Source organism: Aulonocara stuartgranti, assembly GCF_965226115.1.
Source record: "Aulonocara stuartgranti genome assembly, chromosome: 8".
NCBI lineage: Eukaryota > Metazoa > Chordata > Actinopteri > Cichliformes > Cichlidae > Aulonocara > Aulonocara stuartgranti.
Window position 1 is genome coordinate 3,061,383 of NC_138959.1, and position 22,020 is coordinate 3,083,402.

The window sequence follows — 22,020 nt, forward strand, 5'->3', positions numbered from 1 at the left end:
CAGACAAACCTCAGTGCAGACAAAAACCGGACAGTATTTAAATGTTGTTGGGTAACTTGAGATGTTAGCGTGCAGGGATGGGCAATATGATGGTACACACCAATGAAAAAATGTTTCTACCGCGGTATCTGTTACTGCTTTTCCACCAATGTGGCATTCCTGGCAGTTCTGCCTTGGAGTCTTTTGAGAACCATTGTGACAGGTTTGACAGCGTTGTGGTTTTTCCACTCTACCATGCCTTTCTTTGGAGACAGATATTTATTTGGAGGGTGAAGGTATGAAAAGCAGCTACGCCCCTAAACTCCTGTATTGAGATGGAGTTACAGTGGGGCAAAAAAGTATTTAGTCAGCCACCGATTGTGCAAGTTCCCCCACTTAAAATGATGACAGAGGTCAGTAATTTGCACCAGAGGTACACTTCAACTGTGAGAGACAGAATGTGAAAAAAAAATCCATGAATTCACATGGTAGGATTTGTAATGAATTTATTGGTAAATCAGGGTGGAAAATAAGTATTTGGTCACCTCAAACAAGGAAAATCTCTGGCTCTCACAGACCTGTAACGTCTTCTGTAAGAAGCTTTTCTGTCCCCCACTCGTTACCTGTATGAATGGCACCTGTTTGAACTCATCATCTGTATAAAAGACACCTGTCCACAGCCTCAAACAGTCAGACTCCAAACGCTGCCATGGCCAAGACCAAAGAGCTTTCGAAGGACACCAGGAAAAGTATTGTAGACCTGCACCAGACTGGGAAGAGTGAATCTACAATAGGCAAGCAGCTTGGTGTGAAAAAATCAACTGTGGGAGCAATCATCAGAAAATGGAAGACATACAAGACCACTGATAATCTCCCTCGATCTGGGGCTCCACGCAAGATCTCATCCCGTGGGGTCAAAATGATCATGAGAACGGTGAGCAAAGATCCCAGAACCACACGGGGGGACCTGGTGAATGACCTGCAGAGAGCTGGGACCAAAGTAACAAAGGTCACCATCAGTAACACACTACAACGGCAGGGAATCAAATCCCGCAGTGCCAGACGTGTTCCGCTGCTGAAGCCAGTGCATGTCCAGGCCCGTCTGAAGTTTGCCAGAGAGCACATGGATGATACAGCAGAGGATTGGGAGAATGTCATGTGGTCAGATGAAACCAAAGTAGAACTTTTTGGTATAAACTCAACTCGTCGTGTTTGGAGGACGAAGAATACTGAGTTGCATCCCAAGAACACCATACCTACTGTGAAGCATGGGGGTGGAAACATCATGCTATGGGGCTGTTTTTCTGCCAAGGGGACAGGACGACTGATCCGTGTTAAGGACAGAATGAATGGGGCCATGTATCGTGAGATTTTGAGCCAAAACCTCCTTCCATCAGTGAGAACTTTGAAGATGAAACGAGGCTGGGTCTTCCAACATGACAATGATCCAAAACCCACCGCCCGGGCAACAAAGGAGTGGCTCCGTAAGAAGCATTTGAAAGTCCTGGAGTGGCCTAGCCAGTCTCCAGACCTCAACCCCATAGAAAATCTGTGGCGGGAGTTGAAAGTCCGTGTTGCTCGGCGACAGCCCCAAAACATCACTGCTCTCGAGAAGATCTGCATGGAGGAATGGGCCAAAATACCAGCTACTGTGTGTGCAAACCTGGTAAAGACCTATAGTAAACGTTTGACCTCTGTTATTGCCAACAAAGGTTATGTTACAAAGTATTGAGTTGTATTTTTGTTATTGACCAAATACTTATTTTCCACCCTGATTTACCAATAAATTCTTTACAAATCCTACCATGTGGATTCATGGATTTTTTTTTCACATTCTGTCTCTCACAGTTGAAGTGTACCTCTGGTGCAAATTACTGACCTCTGTCATCATTTTAGGTGGGGGAACTTGCACAATCGGTGGCTGACTAAATACTTTTTTGCCCCACTGTATTTATCCATCCATCCATCCATCCATCCATCCATGTCCACTTATTTAAAGTTTTGTAATGGTGGCAGCAAGCAAAGGTATTCAAGTTGTCCTTCTCCACAGCATCACTTTCAGTTTGGACTGGGGAATCCTGAGACCTTCCCAGGTCAGGTGAGATCTGTCCATTGGATTCTGGGTCTAGCCTGGTGTCACCTCTCAGTTGAGTGTGCCTGAAAGAAGTTCCCAGGCGATCCCCTAACCGGATATCCAAATGACCTCAACCACATCTTTAAAGCTGAACAAAGAGACCCTGCAGAGGAAACGTGTCCACTTGTATTCCCTACCTTAATCTTCCGGTCATTACCTTGATACATGACCAAGGATGAGGGTTGGAACATAGACTCTTAAATAAAAAAACTTCTCTCTTCACCACAACAGCCCAGTACAACACCCACATCACTGCTGATGTTTAACGAATCCATCTCATCCTCCACTTCCTGATAATTAGAGAATGAACCATAACTCACACTTAGAGGTGCTGACACTCATCCCAGCTGTTTTACACTCAGTTGAGGGGTGAAGGTCATGCAGTGACCTTGAGTTAATAAAAGCAAAACAAAAAATGCAACAATACCAAAAATCTATCTTTAGAGGCCCAAACCATTTTTGTGCCAAGCTGGACTCGTGCTTATTAAGGCTGTAAAGCTGAATTTTTTATACATGGGAGTTTATGGGAACTGACTCCAGCCTCAAGTGGCCATGATAGGAACTGTGGTTTTTGGTACATTCCCCTCCCATGACCACTGACACCAGCAGGCCCAGCAGTTTTCTGTTACTAAACAATTACTTTTATTAATACTGTGAACCAACACTGTGTCGGTGGAAAAGGGATATATGCCTTCAGTACCTCCGTAGGCTGCACTACATCTTCTCGCATGTCAGTGAGTATTATTGCTCTCTAGCAATGTTGGATTAACAGTATCTTTGCATCAATGTGATGAAGTGCCTTGATTTGTCAGGCATCTGCTGGTTAACCAAAACAGACATTTTGTCTATATTTTTGAGCTGAAGATCCAGTACACGCACATCATGATAAAATATTACATTATATTGCCCACCCCTACTGGCTTACATCACTGTTAGGTTCAGTCGATGTCAGTTTTAATGACCTGTGTACCTGCCTTAAAAATAAAAACACTTTCCTTTTGTTTCTTAGCCGTAAATTCTTGTAAATGTGAAACCATGCATTGCTATATTATAAGAAACTTTCATAAGACTTCAGCCTGAAATGACCTCTGTACTTCTTCCCATTATAGTCACAATGTTGTGTCTGATGCTTACAGTAAAGAGGAGTTGGCTGCGATTGTGGTGCTGGCGCCCAGTTTGGTAAATTGAGTGATGTTTGTGTAAAACAGTACAGTCGCGGTCCTGATGTGACAATGAAAAAAGTCACAAATAATTATTAGGTTGTCAAGGTTGCTCAGCTGTTTCCTCAAAAAACAGAAAACATCCTGTAAGCAGACAGCCATTAGGATCCCCTGCGCTTCCATCTTTCACACGAGCACGTCTCTGAATGATCCCAAATACTGACATTATATTACTTGCGATACTTTAAAGATTCTTTTTGATATTCATTATTAATACAGGTAAAACCATTTCCTAAAAAGTATAAAGTCTGCGGAGCTGTACAGTGTTGTTCAAAGTGCTGATCCTTTGTTGAAAAGTCAGAAAGTTGACATTGTGTCTTTTACTCAGCAACAGTTTAGCAGTCCTCTTTCTTTAAAGTCCAGGTGGCTCCACACTCTTATGAATGCTCCCCATGACGAATTAGAAAGTGAAAGATGTGGCAAATGTAACGCTTTTCAAAGGTCTGTCCTTCCACATTGTTTCTTTAATCCCAAAAAAATATGTAGATTCAACATACAAGTTCCCCCTGGTTCCTTAAACTCATCATACATACCGTATATATTAATATTCTTGAAATATTATATATTAACAATTCTCTTTTCAGTATTCTAAACAGCTTAGGCCAGACCTACATGGTGGTGAGACGGACCTTTCAAAAGTGTCCACAGGCGGTGAGAGGCACTGTCTTGTGTTTCTAAAACCTGACGTTAAAAATGAAATCAGTAGTCATGCTAGTAGACCGAGTTGTTGTCACAAAGAGGCAGTAAATATCCACAGCTTCTTATTCTTTGTCTCCATCTTCACTGCTTCCTGCAGAAACACAATGAGACAGAAAGGATTAATGTACATCACCCATTTTTACAGGCCACTGGGCATCTTTATCCCCAAAACATTGGCACATATCAAAGACATTTGGCAAGAGTGTATTTTCTCATTATTATGGCAATTCAGCTTTTGGCAATATGCTGCAGCCAACAATTGCATCTTTAATGGGCCAGGTTTCCAGACTGGGTTTAAGTCTAACACAGCAGAAAGATGCATTTTAGTTTTATTCTTTATTTGTCAGCGATCATGCACAAAAACTGTGATCTCATAAGATGCAGCTACTAGCCAGTTTCCATCTGACATCTTTGGGAAGAAAAAATACAGAGTGTAAAACCTTCATATCAACACGTTTACTGCAACGTTTTCATAAAACCTATTGAAATAAAGCTGAAAGTCCACATGATGATTGATTTTAAAATTCGCTGTGATAGTTTACAGAGGCAAAATTAGATATGTATATCCATTGTTAAAAATATGAGTTTCTCGTGAGTTTGCAGAAGTGACCTACCTCCTGCAGATTCCATATCAGAGTCTGAGATGTGAGTGATGGAGAACCGGGAAACGCTGGAGGGAGAGACGGTAAAGCGGGAATACTGCACGGCTGGTTTAGTGTCTGGGGTTGTGGTGATGGAACGGGGTGGAGGGGATTCAGATGCGGCTGAGGATGTTGGCAGTGGGAGTAGGGGGAAGTCATCTTCCCACTCAAAACCCGCACCTGAGTGAAAACAGCAAAGGGGAGGAAGTAATAGTTTGATATCTTAACATGAGAAAGTCTTCAGTGTGCTAATACATTGTGTGTAATCATATTCACATTTGCACATTTGAAAGTAAAAGAATAATACATACTCTCCTCCGAAATGTTCCCGTCTGAAGAGTCATCTGAGGCATTAACCCTTTCTTGGGGTTTGGTTCGAGAACCTTCTGCTCCTAAAGGAAAGCCATGCTCGGCGAGCTCTTTAGTTGGGCTTTCCTAGCAGTTGTGATATTAAAAGAGTCAGTGAGTGGACCAGAATAAACATTATTGATGTGCCATTAATAGAGCCAATATTAAGGCTAATCTTCCCTCTTTGACACTCACCTGGTCAAACAGATACACGGTAACATCGTCAAAAAAAGACACTGTTTTCTTCTTGTGTTCGAGCTCCTCCTCCAGGTTCTCCTCAGTGAGCAATGCTGGCATCTTGAGCAGGCTTCGCAGTTTATGGGCCTCGCTGTTGTCGCTCACCACAATAGGCACTGGGTGGCACTCTTCCTCACTCTCTTCCCCTCCGCTCTGTTCCTGCATATTGTAGCTTTGCAGCTCCTCGTCCGACTCGTCGCTGTCATCGGTATCGCCGTCCTCCTCGTCGGCCTCCTCCCCGTCGGCCGGAGATGCTCTGCCCTCTGTTGCACGGAGCGGAGGCGGTGGGGTGGATGGAGGTGGAGGGGAGGAAGAGGAAAATCGTCTGGTGTTTGAGGTTTGTTGCAAAGCTACCTCATCTTTGGGTAAGGTGTGTTTCATTTCACTGGATATGCCTGATGGCCGGTTCTGAACCATCTCGGTTGCTGCCTCCTCTGAAGTTTCTGAAGTTTGAGCAGAGTCTTTTATGTCATCTGCTTCCTCCTTATCTAAATTTACGTTGGTGGCACAATCTCCATTCAGGGCACCAAGAGCTTCTTCCATGGCCCCCACCACCTCAGCTGCCCAGTCTCCCAAGGATGAGCTCTCTTCCTGTGATGGCCATTCATCCAGTCCTCCCTCAGTATCAGAAGGCTCTGGAGGAAGTCCTAAAGTCTCATCTTCGCAACAGTCCTCTGTCAAGTACTCCTCAATCTCTGGTGCAGGAGAGAATTCTGTTGTGTCTGTTACTGTTTGTTTCGTTTCAAGTTTTATGTCCTTGTTCACTACAACATCCTTTAGTTCTTCCTCTCTATCATTTTTCCTTTTTGCAGCTTTCTTTTCCTGCATGTTTGGTTCTTTTGCAATGTTTTGCTCATCTGTTTTCCCCATCTGGAGTTCCTCTCCCTCATGCCGAGTCTGCTTTTCATTCTCATAGTCTGAAAAGTAGGCAGAGTCTCTGTATGGCGTCTTATCGCTCAAGGGTAACAGAATTTGGTCATCTGCCTGTGATGCTTCTAGTGCCAAATCTTCACCCATCGATGACTCACCCTCTGTGGGCACCACTTTAGGTTCAATTCCCTCTTCCTCCAGGACTTCTTCCTCCTCCAGGCTGGCATCAAGAGCAGGTTTTCCTAAAGGTTGTTCACGAGGTTCATGAGGTTCTTTGGGAACAAACTCGGGGCTCTCATTATTTTCGGTGTCATAGCCGCTGTCCATAGCTTTAGGTGAGCTGGAAGGGTGGGATGACGCAGGGCTGGAGCCTTCACAAGACCCAGCTGCAGACGGCAGATCCATGGAATCCATGGAATCGGGTGTTCCTACCTGCTTTTGTAGCAACTTGAAGGCAGGAGAAGCATTCAGCTCACTGGACTCATCAGCGAAGATGCCTGAAGTAACATCAGTTATATCGTCTGTGATGTCTTCCTCTTCGTCATCGTCACTGCAGTCGAGTATGTCAGCAAGGCTTACATTGGAATCTTCACGGTCGACACCACTGTCACTGGTGTGACTCATCTCTGACTGTGGATCTGTCACCGCCACCATCACATGCGTGTTATCATCAGGAGGTGGAGTGGCTTGAGTGGCTTTTGTCATTGTTAGAGTCACCTCTTCTTTTCTAGGCTCTGGCAGTTTCTGTATGATTTCCTTAATAACGTCCTCCCTCTTCTCTTTAGCTTGGACATCATCAGTTGTAAGATCGACATACTGTTCTCCACAGTCCACAGATTTGGCCACGATGGGACCTCCTGGAGCTGGTGATAAATTGATCATCTCTTCATTGCTTGGCATGTCAATGACTTTATCTCTGTAGTTAGTGTGACTGTAGAGCTGACAAAAGCTTGTGTTTCGAACAAGCAAGCCAGTGAGTGGGTCAACAAAGTGCGAGTGGCAGCACTCTCCAGATGTTGGCACCTGAGTCTCACCTTCATGGCACATGTAAATGTAGGCATTGCAGTTTTCCGAGGGCACCACCATAGCATGATGTTTACTCAAACTAAGGCAGGCACTATTATCTTTGACCTGGTGTGGCTCAAGATAATCGATGGGTTTGGGTAGAGAGTGAAAGGCCAGGCTGTGTCCTTCTGGCCAGGAGTCCTCGATGTCTGTACTCGGCATTGTATAATGGAAATCGGCGTAGGTGTCCTGTCGGCAACTATGGCTTGCCCGTCTCTGGTGACCGGCACTGCTGTGGCGGTGCTTCGAAGGCCAAGTATTGCACGTGTGTCTCTCAACAAATATGTCCTCATCTTCCTCTTCTGAGTCACTGTCTCTGTGTCCGATGAAGAGAGCCCCCTGAGTCTCCATGTTTATACTGACAGAGTTACTGTTGTGTCTTGTGTGGCTGGGCATAGTCTTCCTCAGGGAACCCATCATGTCATAATAACCTCCAGTGACATTCTTTCCTATAATGGACGTCTGATTTGTGTCCAGGTATGTGTCTCTGTAAGCCTGCTGAGATGGACTGTTTATAGAATGGGATATCACTAGTGGGTTCTCCAACTCCCCCAAAGCCTGACGCAGGCTTCTTGAGCCCCAGCTTTCCTGATGATGCTCTCTGGAGAGCTCACCTCCGATCAGATAGTGATCTATTCCCAAAGGTGGTGAGTGGTCAAAATAATAGCCCCCATCTCGATCTTTATAGGACACATAGTGACTAGACTCCCAGGGTCGTAGGGGGCTGTTATCTGACACTTGACCTAAAAGGGGTTCCATTGTCAGGGAGATGGCGGGACTTGAGTCATTAGAGTCATACATGTCAGATTTATGGATGTCAGCTGACCAATAAGGACCCATAGTTTTAGCCTGTGATGGGCAGGCCATGCACTCACCCGAGTCTGCGCTCCCAGTCAGGAAGCTCCCACTGCTGCCCTGGTAGTCTGGGCTGTATGAGACCATGGTGTAGTCTGGATCAATGTTACAGTCTACTGGTTCCTCAATGCGAATGTAGTATTCACTGTTTACTGAGGGGCTATGGGCACTGAGGACAGGAAGTACACCTGGAGCGTGTAGATGTTTAGGTTGATAGTAGGAAGGAGAAACTCCATGGCTCAGGCTTTCCATGGGACAGCCTCCCACAATGCCTCCAGGTGGGTAAAATGCTTCCTGACAATGATGGTTTACCTGACCTAAGGTACTAGACGTGTCTGGGGCTCTGTATGACTGGTCTGCCCTGGCTTGCTCCCACTTGTACTCAAAGTTCAGGCCGTGGCTGGTTTCAGTGACTGTTAGTATGTCATCTCCAGACTCTGAGTGGTAGCCATCACCAGTAGAAAATGGTTCTAAGAGTGGGAAAGATGAGGTGGTTGATGAGGGGTGGTCCCGTGACATCGCTGAGGCACCACGCTGACTGTTGAATCCAGTATTGGGACGCAGGGAGTTCCAGCGTCTCTCAAAGTCCTCTTCGGCCTCGCTGGCCCCCTTGGCACATAGGTAGCTGAGCAGCAAGTGAACTTCCTCTGCGGTTGGCCTCTGATCAGGCTGCAGCCAGCAGAACTGCATCACCTCATACCTGTAGACCCAAAACACAAGGCACAAAGAAAGAAAGAAAAGTTTAATTAAAATTAAATGAAAGTAGGTGGGTGATAATGAAGTAATTAAATATATAAAAAACTCAAATACGTAAAATCAGAAAATAATATTGCAAAATCTAATATGCAACATAATCCAAACCAAAAAATCAATATATACACGTGCCATAACTGAGGCATGGAGCTGCACCAAAGCCCAGTATGGAAGTAAAAAGTTACTGCGATGTTCATTGTGAACTGTGAATCATACAAGGCTACAGCAACAGAGTCCAAGAATAGTGCAACAACAAAAGAATAACAATTGGAAGTTCATTAAACCTCCTCCTGAAAGGGATTTAATTGTGTTGCTTTATGTGTTGTGTTTTGTGGGGCGATCGTGGCTCAAGAGTTGGGAGTTCGCCTTGTAATCGGAAGGTTGCCGGTTCGAGCCCCGGCTTGGACAGTCTCGGTCGTTGTGTCCTTGGGCAAGACACTTCACCCGTTGCCTACTGGTGGTGGTCAGAGGGCCCGGTGGCGCCAGTGTCCGGCAGCCTCGCCTCTGTCAGTGCGCCCCAGGGTGGCTGTGGCTACAATGTAGCTGCCATCACCAGTGTGTGAATGACAGGTTGTGCAAAGCGCTTTGAGGTCCTTAGGGACTAGAAAAGTGCTATACAAATACAGGCCATTTACCATTTTTGCTGCATTTATGTGTGACTCACCAGCGTTCAGCGAGGGGTACTTTGAGCAGCGGTTTGGGCAGTCGCAGCTGCTGCTCCCTAACAGCGTAGGTCAGCACTTGTCTGTCAGAATAGTGTCTGTAGGGCTGGTTTCCCAGCTCGAACAGCTCCCACATAGTCACCCCAAGAGACCTGAGACACAGGACAAGATTAAATATATCTTATTAGTGACTTCATGTACATTTCATGTATACATTTCTTATAATCCTGCAGTAACGTCCATCCTTTTATCTACTGTTAAAAACTTACAACTATATAAGCGTTTGTTAGTGTATTAATATTATAAAAGCTCCTGTGTGTTTCATTCTTTATAACTTATATCCATGGAGTTAGGGCTGGCGATTTCACGTCTTACAAACTGTTCAAAAAGTAATAGAGAATTACAATAATATTATCATAATATATATTTGGCCTAAAACTTCAAAATTTAAATCTTATTCAACAGAATGCAATATAATCATTTTGTTTTAGACTTCTGGGAGTGACGACACGCTGGTGACATCCTCAGTAAGTTTGGAGCTAACTTAAGGATTGTTTTAGGTAACTTGGTACAGTATTTAAAATGATGGTTAAGGGCTATACATGATGTCAGCGATCGTCCTCACAAAATACAAAAGATCATTTGTATTGATCAGATACCAGATGTTGCTGTGTTTGGTCTGGTCTGCCACCAGCAGGTTTCCGTGCACCTCGTCCACCAGCTCTGGAGCGATCCAGCGCAGGGGCACGTACATCTGGTCTGATGTCACATAGTAATCGTCCTGAAACGAGGGTCAGGTAAATTGTTAAGTTGCAGAAATATGACAAAAACAAATTCAAACTAAATGACCTGCTGGACAATTTAGCCTTTTCTGATATAATGCTAAAAAGTGAAAAGAACGTTCTTATAACCCTGCAGAAATTCACTCGACTGTGATTAATGTAAACTTAGAACCATTTGGGAACTGACTATTTATATAACGAGCTTGCTTTTTTGTTGCCTGCTAGTGATGAATACAGAATATATTTTCAAACTTTACAAAGAGCAACAGGACCAGTTTGTTGTTTGCTGATCTTTTTCACATTTAACACACTGGTTGTGTACCTTGTACTTTGTGTGGGCCAGACCATAATCTCCGATCTTCACTGAGACATCAGCCGTCAACAAGCAGTTTCTTAAAGCCAGGTCACTGGAGAGGGGGGTAAACAGCTGTTATGTCTCTCTAACATTAGCAAACACAAAACAACAAGACTAGAACATTTTTATCAATGTACAAAAATGCTTAGAAGTCCTGCAAACAACAGCATTTAGTCCTGTGTTTTCACAGTAGGCTAAAAATAAACAAAACAAATTAAGTAAATTTTACTAAAATGAAATAAAATATACAGGAAATGCCTTGCCGTAAGTGCCCAACAGGACAAGAGTAATTACTTGTATTGTTTATGTCATTTAAAGCTTCAGGTACTTCTTATTTTGCATTTGAAATATGAATCTATACTATTATAGGTAAACTTATCCACCATGATTTAAAGTCATGACTTGAATACTTTAAGTATGTTTTGATGATAAAACCAGGTGTACTGTTGTAGGAATACAACTTTTTCTTTTTTTGAGTATGAAGTGAAATGAAAACTAGATAAAATAACAATAAATTATTGGAAAAAATACAAAAACTGGAGTCCTGGAGAGGAGGGATCACCGCCTGCAACAAAATCACTGATGCTGGAGTCTTTAGGGAGCACTCAGGCAGCACCAGGATATTGTTTCAGGAAGCGACCGAGAGGCAAAAGGCTAATCTCAAATTCAGAGCGAGATAGCTGTAATACTTAGTAGAAAAATCTCATTGAAATAAAAAAAAAAATCTTTTTGAATAGAGCACAGCAGACAGAAAAATAACACACACACACAAATATGAAAAACGGTTAATAAAGCTGGATTTTCAAGAAGTTTGAAGGACATGTTTGAGGAGGGCTTTTGATTCATTCAACTGAAAGCAGATCAAGCTTGGGTTAAGCATTCACTGAACGTTAACCGATTTAAATGAATGGACACGTGTGAGGTAGTTTGGAGGCTTCAGCAGTAATACTCTACAAATAAACCGCATTAGATGACTGCATCTTGTCTGTTAGTAAAGCCATCCGGTGTTCTCACTGAACAGCAATGACTGAAATCTGTTATCAGTATTGAAGAACAGTAAGTTATGATATACAGGCTCACTGCTGTAGATCACAGAGACGATAACCTTATGGCTAAAATCAAAGGCGTCCTTTAATTCTACTATCCAAGAAACCAGATGAGTCAGATGGTGACTCTTAAATTAATGATCGTTATCAGGGCAAAAACCTGAGTATCTGTTGGACACCAAAAGAGTGGTAGTCGGGTCACTTTGTGCAAATATTCTCTGCAAGCTTTCAAAACTTTTTGGCAGCATTTCACCAACGGGTAGAAATGTTTTTGAACATGTGCGACTGCTCTTCTAACTTCTGCATTTCCCAAAGAAGTTCTCTTTTCCAAGCCACCAGGGTAAATACAAATTAATAACTTTGACCACCTTCTGGTAAAAATTCGTTTTAGAAATATGTACGAGAGCTAGTCCTAGCCGATGTCTTTCTAACACAATACGTTGACGATTTGGAAATAAAGTCATAGCAGTCTGGACCGTTTTAAAATATTTAAAAAATACAGGCATTTACGAGAGTCACACCTTTTGGTCTGCATTTTGAAAGTCTCTGGTTAAGATCAGACTGAAGGTGAGTCGGGGCCTGTGCTGGGGCAGAACTGAGGCATACAAAAAACTAACTGCTTCAGCTAAAAGAGGACTGATGATATAGAATAATTGTGTTATTTATAGGGTAAACAGAGGTAAACAGAGACTGCCTGCTTGACTGAACAGCATCAGTGACAGCAGTCGGATTTCTCAGGCTTAAGTCTGAAACGACTCTTTACCTGTGCGTGAAGTTGTGTTTGTGCAGGTGCAGGAGGCCTGAGGAAATGTCACAGGCCATCCTTTGAAGAATCAGGGGCTCTGGGCTCATGGTTTCAGAGGTTCTGCAGCTTCTGAGGTAACCCTTCACATCCCCCTGCACATGAAAGAGAGCTATAAAACATCTGTATGACCACTGGAGGGCAGTCTTACTATTTTACTGCGTCGTCTTTGTCCAGTCATGTAAACTTTGATTGGTGTCAGAAACCGGAACTTTGCACAGGAGAAGACCAGACGAACTAGCAAATTTGTTGTCTTCACTTTTCTTTATGGAAATGGATAATTAGAGATTTTAGGGATGAGCCGAGAAATCCGGCCATCTGAGTGAATTAAGCTTCTCTTTGGACTAAATATCATCTTCTTGGCAGTCTTCATTCTAGTTTGTCTTAAAGCTTTAGACTGTTTGGAGTCTACATAATAAATAACAAGTTTGATGCTAATAATTGCAAAGTTTCCTCTAAGTTAGATCTGAATGGGATGTTTTTGGTTTAGCTTTTGCTAACATTTCCACACTCGACCTCGCCTTATAAGAGGAACTACCCACCTGCACTTAACCTACAGTGGGAATAAAAATAAAAGATGAGAAGTGGCAGGAGGCTCTTGGTTTTACTATTATTCACTATAAATATCTGTGTGTAATCTACTAAACCAATCACGGTGAAGGATTCTGGGAAGTGGTTGGAGTGGCACAAGTGTAAATTGACTCACTTTAAGCTTGTCTGCCAAATACTTACAGCAGCTGCCAAGAAGGATTTTATTAGACAGTTAATATAACATTCTACAATGACAAATTACTAAAATGCTTTCAATCAGTTGAAGTACTACAGAATTTGGATTAAAGTCAACAGTCAAAAAAGTTGTCAAGGACATTAATAAACTAACGTTAAACACGGTGATTTTATTAAAATATTAAACCCTTTAAATTAAACTGGGATCGTCAAAATAAAATCCCCAGTTGAGATTTGGTATTGTATATTTTTTTTTCATACAATGATTTAAAGAGTGTCTCTGTGCACCTGTCTCATGGCTTTGAATACTCACCAGTGGACAAAACTCCAGCACCAGCAGGTAGGGAGTGATCTCAGTGCACTGGGCCAGACACTGCAGCAGAGCAGGATGCTGGAGGGCACTGGAGAGCAGAAGAGAACAGGATCTCAGCATGCACATATTATGTATCACCTTTAAACACGAGTATATGTTTTAGTATTACATGGGTATAAATACTTTTGGTATTGAGATATGGTTGATATATTTGAGTATTCAAGAAAATATTAGACAACCACGCTGAGACACCATCCATCTTAATTTAACAAGTACTGTTTTGTGGTAATATCATTTATTTTTCATTCTTCATACTCTGCTTTTATTTTTTCCATTTAACCTTAAAGTACATTTAAAGTGTTTTTTCTTTTACTCTGATTCGATTTTAACCTTGATCTGCATTTTATTCTTGCACATGTACCAGGCATACATTTATTCGAACTTATTATTCTTATGATACTCTCTATGCACCGATCACCTTTAACAACTTTAATGCAATCCACCGAGAGGTCTGTCATTATTATACTTTTACAAGCTTGTATGTGTTACTGTTATTGCCGCTGAGAAGATTTTAACCTATGTTAACGACAAAGGGGCAAAATAACAGCAACACGTTAGAATATAAACACCGTGACCTCAGTCTGATTTTTTTTTCCAACAAAAATGGAAAAAGTATAAAATTTTTAAAAGAAGAGTTTATGACAGAGTTATTGTATTGGCTTTACATTGCATTTGTATTCCCAAGGAAGTATAAAGTATAATTTGCCCAGATAATGCCTGAATCCCTCTGCAGGGATAAATAAAGGATTAATTATTAGGATGAATAATTATATATTACAGTATTTATTAAGTATATTTAAAGACATGCATCCTTAGTTTTAACTAAAATATTTGACTGATTGTGATTGGAAAACAAAAGCATGATGCTATACATAAAAGTTACAGAAAAGCAAGTAAAAGCAAGTTTCATAGATCCTGGGAAGCTGACCCGTCAGTATTTTATAAGTTTATCTCAAGTTTTGAACATAAAACATTTGCAGATGTCTGCCTCAAACACCCAGAAGGGTGACAAGAAAGAGAATTGAGAGAAACCAGGAGCAAACGACAAACAAAAATGGACTAAAACGTCAGGACAGAGGACACAAAAATGACAAAGACATCAGAGATGCTCAGGGCTCAGGGGTGGCTCAGGTTTACCTGATCCAGCTTCAGTTAAGGAGACTTTATTAAAATGTAGACTGGACATATGTAAGCACTACTTCTGCCCTTTCAATCAGTACTTTTAGACTGTAGATTTTAAATGTACTGCTTAAATTGTCCATGTAAGAATAAACTACAGACACATGTGAGGGAGGTGAAGGTGTACCGGTAAGGCTGTGCTTCTTCCAGGAAGTGCATCTGGTCCTGTACGCTGGCACTGGCTTTGAGTTCCTTGACCACCACTTGGGTGGTGTTCAGGCCTGCGTTCACCTCCCCCAGAAGAACCTGAAACAAGTAGAGACAAATGCATACAGGGGAAGGCACACAGACAGGATGGCCACGTTCACATAAGCAAACACATTAAACATGCAATGGGAGTACCATTACACAAAGACAGACAAAACGAGATGAAGCAGGCATGCGGGAGTTCAGCAGTGCAGATAATACGCACAAACAGATGGACATACCCAGTGACGGTGCACAAGGATGAGGAGGGTGGATGAATATTCATGAGTGAACAGTATGAATAAGAAAAGGAGGAGAAGCAGACAAAGAAGCAGAAGGGGGAAACGAGAGAGAATGACAACAACATGTTATCTGGTTGTAAAAACATGTTAACACACCAGAAGGTTTAGGCTGCAAGGAGGGCTATTACTTTGAAAATTTAGCAGCGTAAAATTTGTTCTCAAGGCCTAAGTCTATCACTTTGGGAACAAGCTGACATCAAAGGCGAGAGGATCAGGCTGGCATTACACACTCAGACATTTCAGGTAACGCAGCGTGTCGGACATTTTTAACCGACTCCCGCTCCGAGCAGGAGCCGGGATCACAGCAAAGACTAACAGCCACGATGTGAGTCTCAACGATGCTGCGTTTCATCTACCCGGCAGGGAGCGACAGATTTGAAATTACCAGCAGGTTTTTATGAAGATTGAGGTTTCTGAAGTGGGCTCACCTTCCCAAACCAGCCATTCCCAATCTCTTTCAGGTAGAGAAGACTGTGGCGGCTGAGATCTGTTGATTTCAGGAGTTGGACTGAATAAGACAGAGAAAAAGAGAAAAGATGTAACAGAGATTGGTGAGTGTCAATCAAAAGCCTTTGAACTGAAGTCATGGTCACTCACAGCACTAAACATTTTGCATGTTTTTGTCCATTTTCTACAAATTTCTTTGCGTTATCGTCAATGATTTAAACTATTTAAACCGCGCTCATTGAGAAAAAAATGAAAGTACAAGTGATGAATTGCAGCTGTCCTTGTGGAAAGTTGGTGTCAGTGGTAACATTTAATTTCTTTAACTAAAAAAACAAGATTGTCACTGATATGTAAAATGAATCCACCTGTAAGTGGCATAAATTATTTGTACACACATTAAAGTTTCAACTCCCCCATTTCAACTGCACATGCATATTCCATGTGTGCAGTTTACATAATTTTGACACACTAAACATACTAAAACTAATAATCTTAATGTTATATGTATTTGTCAGTCAGATGGGTCAAGTAAAGTAAAATCCACTAAACACAAATCATTTCCAAAAATACAATCGGTTCTTCTTCACTGGACAGTACATACGATATATTGGATCAAAAGTACATTATCATTAGAATGTAATGCAATGTAAACATTTAATGTTCCATTATCACGCAACAAAATCATGATGGCACTGATGGATTTCACCACTCAAACGGGGCTCGGACATAAGGAGTGCTTATCGACTATATGAAAATGGAGGGAAACCAAATGCCGAAAAAAGTTTAAGTGTTCATTAAACAATTATAAATAGAAGAAGAGTGCACGTCTTACACTTGAATGCCTTTTTAAAAAGGTTTTCAACTTAAAAAAGATTAATATTTAATTAAAGTAGTATTTAAAAGCTTCTGAAAGACGTCTTACACCTGGAAGCACTGAATAAAATGTTCTTAATTTAAACATTTCTTAACATCTGCAAGTTCAAAAAAACATCTGCATTTGCTGGGGTTCCTGTTTTTTCTTTTTTTAATAGTTTACCCCACTTTAATGCATTTTATTGTTTTATTAGTTCATCATAAGTTTATTAACCTCTCTAAAACATCTATGCGAGAGCTCCTCTGAGCCTGGGACAATTTCCCAAAGAACAAAAAGAGATCTTTTATCTTACCACGATCACATTTCTTGATCTTTTTTATTCTCTCTGCCTGTTTCATCATAATACAGATGAAATGGATTATTCTTTAATAATAAAAGATTTCCTGGTTTTACTACTTTCTATTATAATGACTGGACTTAAACCTGAAACATATACCAAAAGACTAATATGTACAACATGAAGAAATGATATGACGCAACGCACCAGATCCAGGTTGTTAAGTAGCCACTGAAGGGTCCATCCTCTGTTCAGTCGATTGCTGTTAACCGCCTCTAAAGCTAAACATCCGCACATGCCAGTGGATGCTGCCCATTGTTGCCCAGACAAAGCAAACTCTGCCCCTAAGTGTTATTCTCTACCGAGCCGTCTCTGTCACCGGTCTGTGTGGCGGTCCTCCAGCTCACCGGTGCATCGCTCTCAGCATCCCCCGATGACCCGCGTCCTTCCTGCTTGCTGAACATGCCCAACCGCCCCATCCTGTCCCAGCTCCACCGAATGAAACAGACTGAGGGTAGCATCCCCTCCTCTCTCCCCTCACCATCTATCTCTTTCTTTCACTCTGTGTCTCCCACGATGGAACTTGGATTCTGGGCGTAGAGGCAGACAGACAGATCTTTGTGGTGCTATCTTCCCCCCTCCAGACTGCGACACAGTCCAGTCACTGTGTGGAGGCCATATTGGGCACCCCTGTCCCCTTCCCCTGACTGGTCATTCCTTACACCCACTTACACTCTTGCTGGGCCATAACAGAATAGCCACTATTGTCTTTTTGCTTAGGGCAGCATGGCACCAGTTAGGACCAGTCAGCAACACTGGAGCCATTATCTGTGAGCTCCATGACATAAGAATGAACTGAGCTTTGGTGATAACTGTGGCATGCAATGAGTTCCACCTACACCCTCATGTTTACCACAAATATTCATAATTCTGACGGAACAATAAGATAAGATAAGATAAGATAAGATAACTCTTTATTGTCATTGCACAGTCATACATAGTACAGTAGTACAATGAAATTGGAAAAACTGTCCTACGTCGGCACTACATATAACACAACACGACACGATATGACACATCACAACGTAACAAACAACACAACACAGTATATTAACTTAGTATAAAAAAGAAGAATAAGTGTATGTGTATTGCAATGAGAGAAAAGAAACTCTTAAAGACTATATTAAGCATTTGTTAACTTTCACATTGTCTCTGGCACCATGTTTGGTTTGTGTGCACGCTGCAATGACATTTGTAAGGTATAGTGGGGTATCTGTATATATATATATATATGTAGGAGTATATATACTGTATGAGGGTGGATGTGAAATAATAGATTGAATTTTTCCTTAACATGTAAATGTTTACTCACAACAATGCAAAAGAAGCTGTAGCAGCATATGTTTGGTTGTCTTTGTATTATTCTACTAATACTAGATCTCTCTGTTCATGCATCCATGCACTCTTTATGAATTCATTTATTCCCAGGCCTTTCAGCCCTTAATTTAACCATCACGACTACGTTTCTAACCCTAACCTAATTCTAATCTTAACCCTAAGCCTAAAAGTTGTAAATTTCATGACATTTTAATCAGTCAATTGATCCAAAACTCTCACAAAGGTAGCCCTATGCATGTCAATGTAAGCTCGGTTGTGTTTGGTCCTGTGTCCAAACACAATTGCTCAGAATAAGAACAGAAAAATATGCTCACAGAGTGCTTGAAATGAAAAAAACCCACATTACTGAGCTAAGTTCTGAGATCCTATTTATAAGTTAATTTCATTTGACAGCACTGACCGGCCCTTACTAAGATGCTGAGCATGTTGATAAGAATGCATCAGGCTCAAAAACCCCAGCAGCCGGGAAGCCTTTAGCGAGATGCACGTTGGCAAAATCAATCATGGCCAAATGGAATTCCCATTATCCCCTAACAGTCCAGTGCATCATGGCTCACTCTCTGCAGGTGCTGAGCTGTAGTGCTGTCCTTGGATAATCATTTAAAGCTAATTATGACGTTTAACCATCCTTTTTGTTTGGCTACAGACGACAGAGCAGCTATATGTTCTATATGAGATAAATAAGGATCATTTTGAGCTGTGAATCATGTAACTGTGCCGAGGCCAGCGATGAAAGAAGCGGGAAATGAGTAGAACATCTCCCTTTTTTTGCTTCAATTCCTCATTGTGTTTTTATGTGTGTGTGTAGTTGTTCTCATGTGTAATATGAGTGGGTGTGAGCTCCATTAGTCGTTACAGTGCAGCCTGCAATGCACAACAGCTGCATCAGGGCGGGTCCTTGAAACTGGGCTCTGGTCTGAGCCAAGCTCTCGCAATACCGGTGTCTCATTAGGAACTCCACTTATTCACACAGTCCAAGCACAGCCCCACAGCGCTGCAGGATGACAGAAGAGATGGGAATATTGGCTGAAATCCTCCTGCTTCAGCCCTCAGGAATTATCAGACATTAGAAATCTGAGACTCACACCAGCACGGTGTTGAAAGTAACGTCAGGAGCTTTCATTCTTGGAGCCCCTTCATTCGCTTCCTCAGTCATTTTGTGGCAGTCACTGCTCTTCCTTTGTAGTTTTTTCATGCTTTTTATTTGTTTTTGTAATTAAATGTTCTTCTTCTCTCTTTCTTTCTTTCTTTTATAGTTTTAATATTTTATCCTCATGAAAAAGCTTTCTAAACTGCGTTTGTAGGAAGATATACAGATAAGTTTGAAGTTGAAGTAGAAACGTTAGAGTAAAATGAGACCTGTTCTTGATGAAATGGCAGCAAATAACTGAAAACTAAAATTATGAGAAACGTGAGAAACATGAAATGGAGCGAGACGGATCATTTTCTTTACCTCATTTCCCTTAAAAACAAATACCCCAAATGATGTCACTGGGTGAGGCAGTCCTCAAGGTGCAGTAATGAATCCCTGACTGCCACTACAATACAAACCATATGGCTCCTATTATTTACAGAAGAAAAAACGCCTGCTTTAAAGGATCAGGTTCCAAAATCATAGGAAATAAGTAAGAGAGTGTTTTCTAACGCGCACAACGTTGTATACAAATGAATTTGGTTTTAATTGCCAAAGTTTTGCTTTTGATGCCATGAAACCAAATCTGCCTGTCTAGATCATAGACTGTATATAAAAGATGTTGGAAACTGTGATCAGGAACGTCTTTGAAACCAGATGTGACCAGGATCTACCTGACAAAAGAGCGACACTGCATGATCAGACCATAACAACTTGTCAATCACACGGCTAACGGGGACCACAATTTACAAAAAGCACATCTTGTTGAACTCAGAAAGCCTTGAAATGAGTGATTAACATAAAAACTCTTGAGGAAAGTGTTTGCTGAAGTCCTTTCCTGCAGGTTTCTATACAGTCCAAGCGATAACCTCTGGGGGCTGAAAAAGTCTGCCAACAAAGAAGTGCCAAAAACTGCAGCTCCTTCAGTGGCTGTTTGAGTCACTCTCCATGGACTCCTGTGATAAAACGCATTACAGCATTAAAAAGCAGGTTTACAGCCTGGTAGTAAAACACAGTTTTGTCTGCAGACCCTTTCCTCCCCCATATCAACCGTGCTGTGGGTAAACAGCTTTCAGAACCTATCCCCTGGCATGCCAGCAAGGCCTAAGTTTACGTGTGTGACCACTTTGTGTAGCTGAGCGGAGGCAGTGAAGTGGAACAAAACCACAGGTGACACTACGCTACTATGTCCATCTATTTTTTTCTGTAAGTAAAAATTGACCTGACTTTTCAGACCCGGGTTGCATCCATCTATCATTAAAGGTATATTGTGTAGGCATCATAAAGAATAAGAAACAGAATTCTTCCTTATTAAAATAAAATTACCCTTCAGGATTTTATTTTTTTATTCGACTACATTCAGACGTGAAACCGAGCAAACATTTACATTTCGGTGTATTTGTGCTTTGTTGCAGACCCGCGTTTGCGTGGGCTCGATCCACAAAGTCTCACCACACTCCAGTGCCATAAGTTTATCAGGCAGCATCAGCCCATTAACACACAACAAGGACCATTGTCACATACGAGCAAAAAGGAGAAAGAAAGCATCAGAGTGAGAGGGGAGAATTCTCACTGGGGTTTTGTGCTCTTGCATGCCTCACATACCAACAAACAGCAGTGTAGGCTGGCCGCCTGGACATTATTATACAACAGGCAGATGTTTGTGGGAGAGAGTGAAAGCTAAAGAGCACAGAGTTCATTCTGTAGGGACCTGCAGCGAGGGATTGTGGGATAGGTGGAGATCCAGCTGACCGAGGCCAGCGTAAGGGTGGTGTTCACTCCAGGGACAAATGTTGACGAATGCCAGACACACTAGTCTTCTCCATCTTATGTTACTCTCACACCCTTGATATGCACTTGAATGTGTTATGTTCTGGTACTTTTACTAAACTCCTGAAAGGTTTGCATCAGTTTGTAAATGACTGCACGCATAAATGACTAACCAATGATTAAAAATTGTCACAAGTGAAATTAGGATTGGATATTCTTTAAACTCTGGTTCATTTCACATCGTGCCTTCCAACAGCAGAGAAAAAGCACAAATCACTTTAAAGTTGATCCGTGGATTTCGGAGATTTACTCTGTGAGAAAACAGCAAAGGAAAATGGGAGGACCCTGTTTAACTGCTTCTCCTTTTTCAGAATCAGAATCAGAAGACTTTATTTATCCCCAAGGGGCAATTAACAAACAACAAAGTGACTGAAAGGTGAATAAATAACTATAAGTGACTAAAAGTGAATAAAGTGTCGGTAGTATAAGAAGAGTGTAGAGTAGTTTATGTTTATGGGTGTGGGAAATGTTCTTATCGGCTGGAGTTAAAAAGCAGAGTGGCTGAGGGGACAAAGGTGGCTCTCCTCCTCCTCTCTGTCCTGCAGGAAATGCATCGGAGGCGTCGCCCAGAGGGGAGCCATTGAAATGCGGGGTGAAGAATGTGAGAGGGGTCGTTGATGATTTTGGCTGCCTGTCTAAGAGCCTGTTGACTGAAAACCTGCCAGAGTTCTGACAGGTAGGCCAATGATTTTAGAGCACACTGATGCGGTGTGCTGCAGTCTGTTCCTGTATGAAGGCTGAGGGAGTGGAACCAGCAGCTGATGGAGGTCATGATGCTTTCCAGGAAGGCGTAGTAAAAAGTCATCATGATGAGTGTGCCGACTCCAAAGGAGTTGAGTTTCCTAAGG

The 22,020-nt window shown here is 42.0% G+C and overlaps 1 protein-coding gene across 4 annotated transcripts in view; it reads right to left on the bottom strand.

Annotated features, from left to right (window-relative positions):
• Positions 1–1,195: 1,195 nt before the first annotated feature.
• aatkb (apoptosis-associated tyrosine kinase b) overlaps positions 1,196–22,020 on the bottom strand; it is a 69,972-nt gene continuing 49,147 nt past the window's right edge. The window contains exons 1-12 of one of the 4 annotated variants that reach the window (XM_082544413.1): positions 17,220–17,470; positions 15,643–15,722; positions 14,854–14,972; positions 13,488–13,575; positions 12,410–12,543; positions 10,568–10,652; positions 10,123–10,244; positions 9,466–9,615; positions 5,217–8,748; positions 4,985–5,108; positions 4,647–4,853; positions 1,197–4,123 (exon numbers count right to left, since the gene is read on the bottom strand). In XM_082544413.1, the coding sequence (XP_082400539.1) occupies positions 4,095–4,123; positions 4,647–4,853; positions 4,985–5,108; positions 5,217–8,748; positions 9,466–9,615; positions 10,123–10,244; positions 10,568–10,652; positions 12,410–12,543; positions 13,488–13,575; positions 14,854–14,885 (4,503 nt within the window). In that variant the 5' untranslated portion in view covers positions 14,886–14,972; positions 15,643–15,722; positions 17,220–17,470 and the 3' untranslated portion in view covers positions 1,197–4,094. Of the gene's footprint in view, positions 4,124–4,646; positions 4,854–4,984; positions 5,109–5,216; positions 8,749–9,465; positions 9,616–10,122; positions 10,245–10,567; positions 10,653–12,409; positions 12,544–13,487; positions 13,576–14,853; positions 14,973–15,642; positions 15,723–17,019; positions 17,471–22,020 lie in introns of those variants that run through there. The other 3 variants (XM_082544412.1, XM_082544410.1, XM_082544411.1) reach the window with 3 other exon arrangements.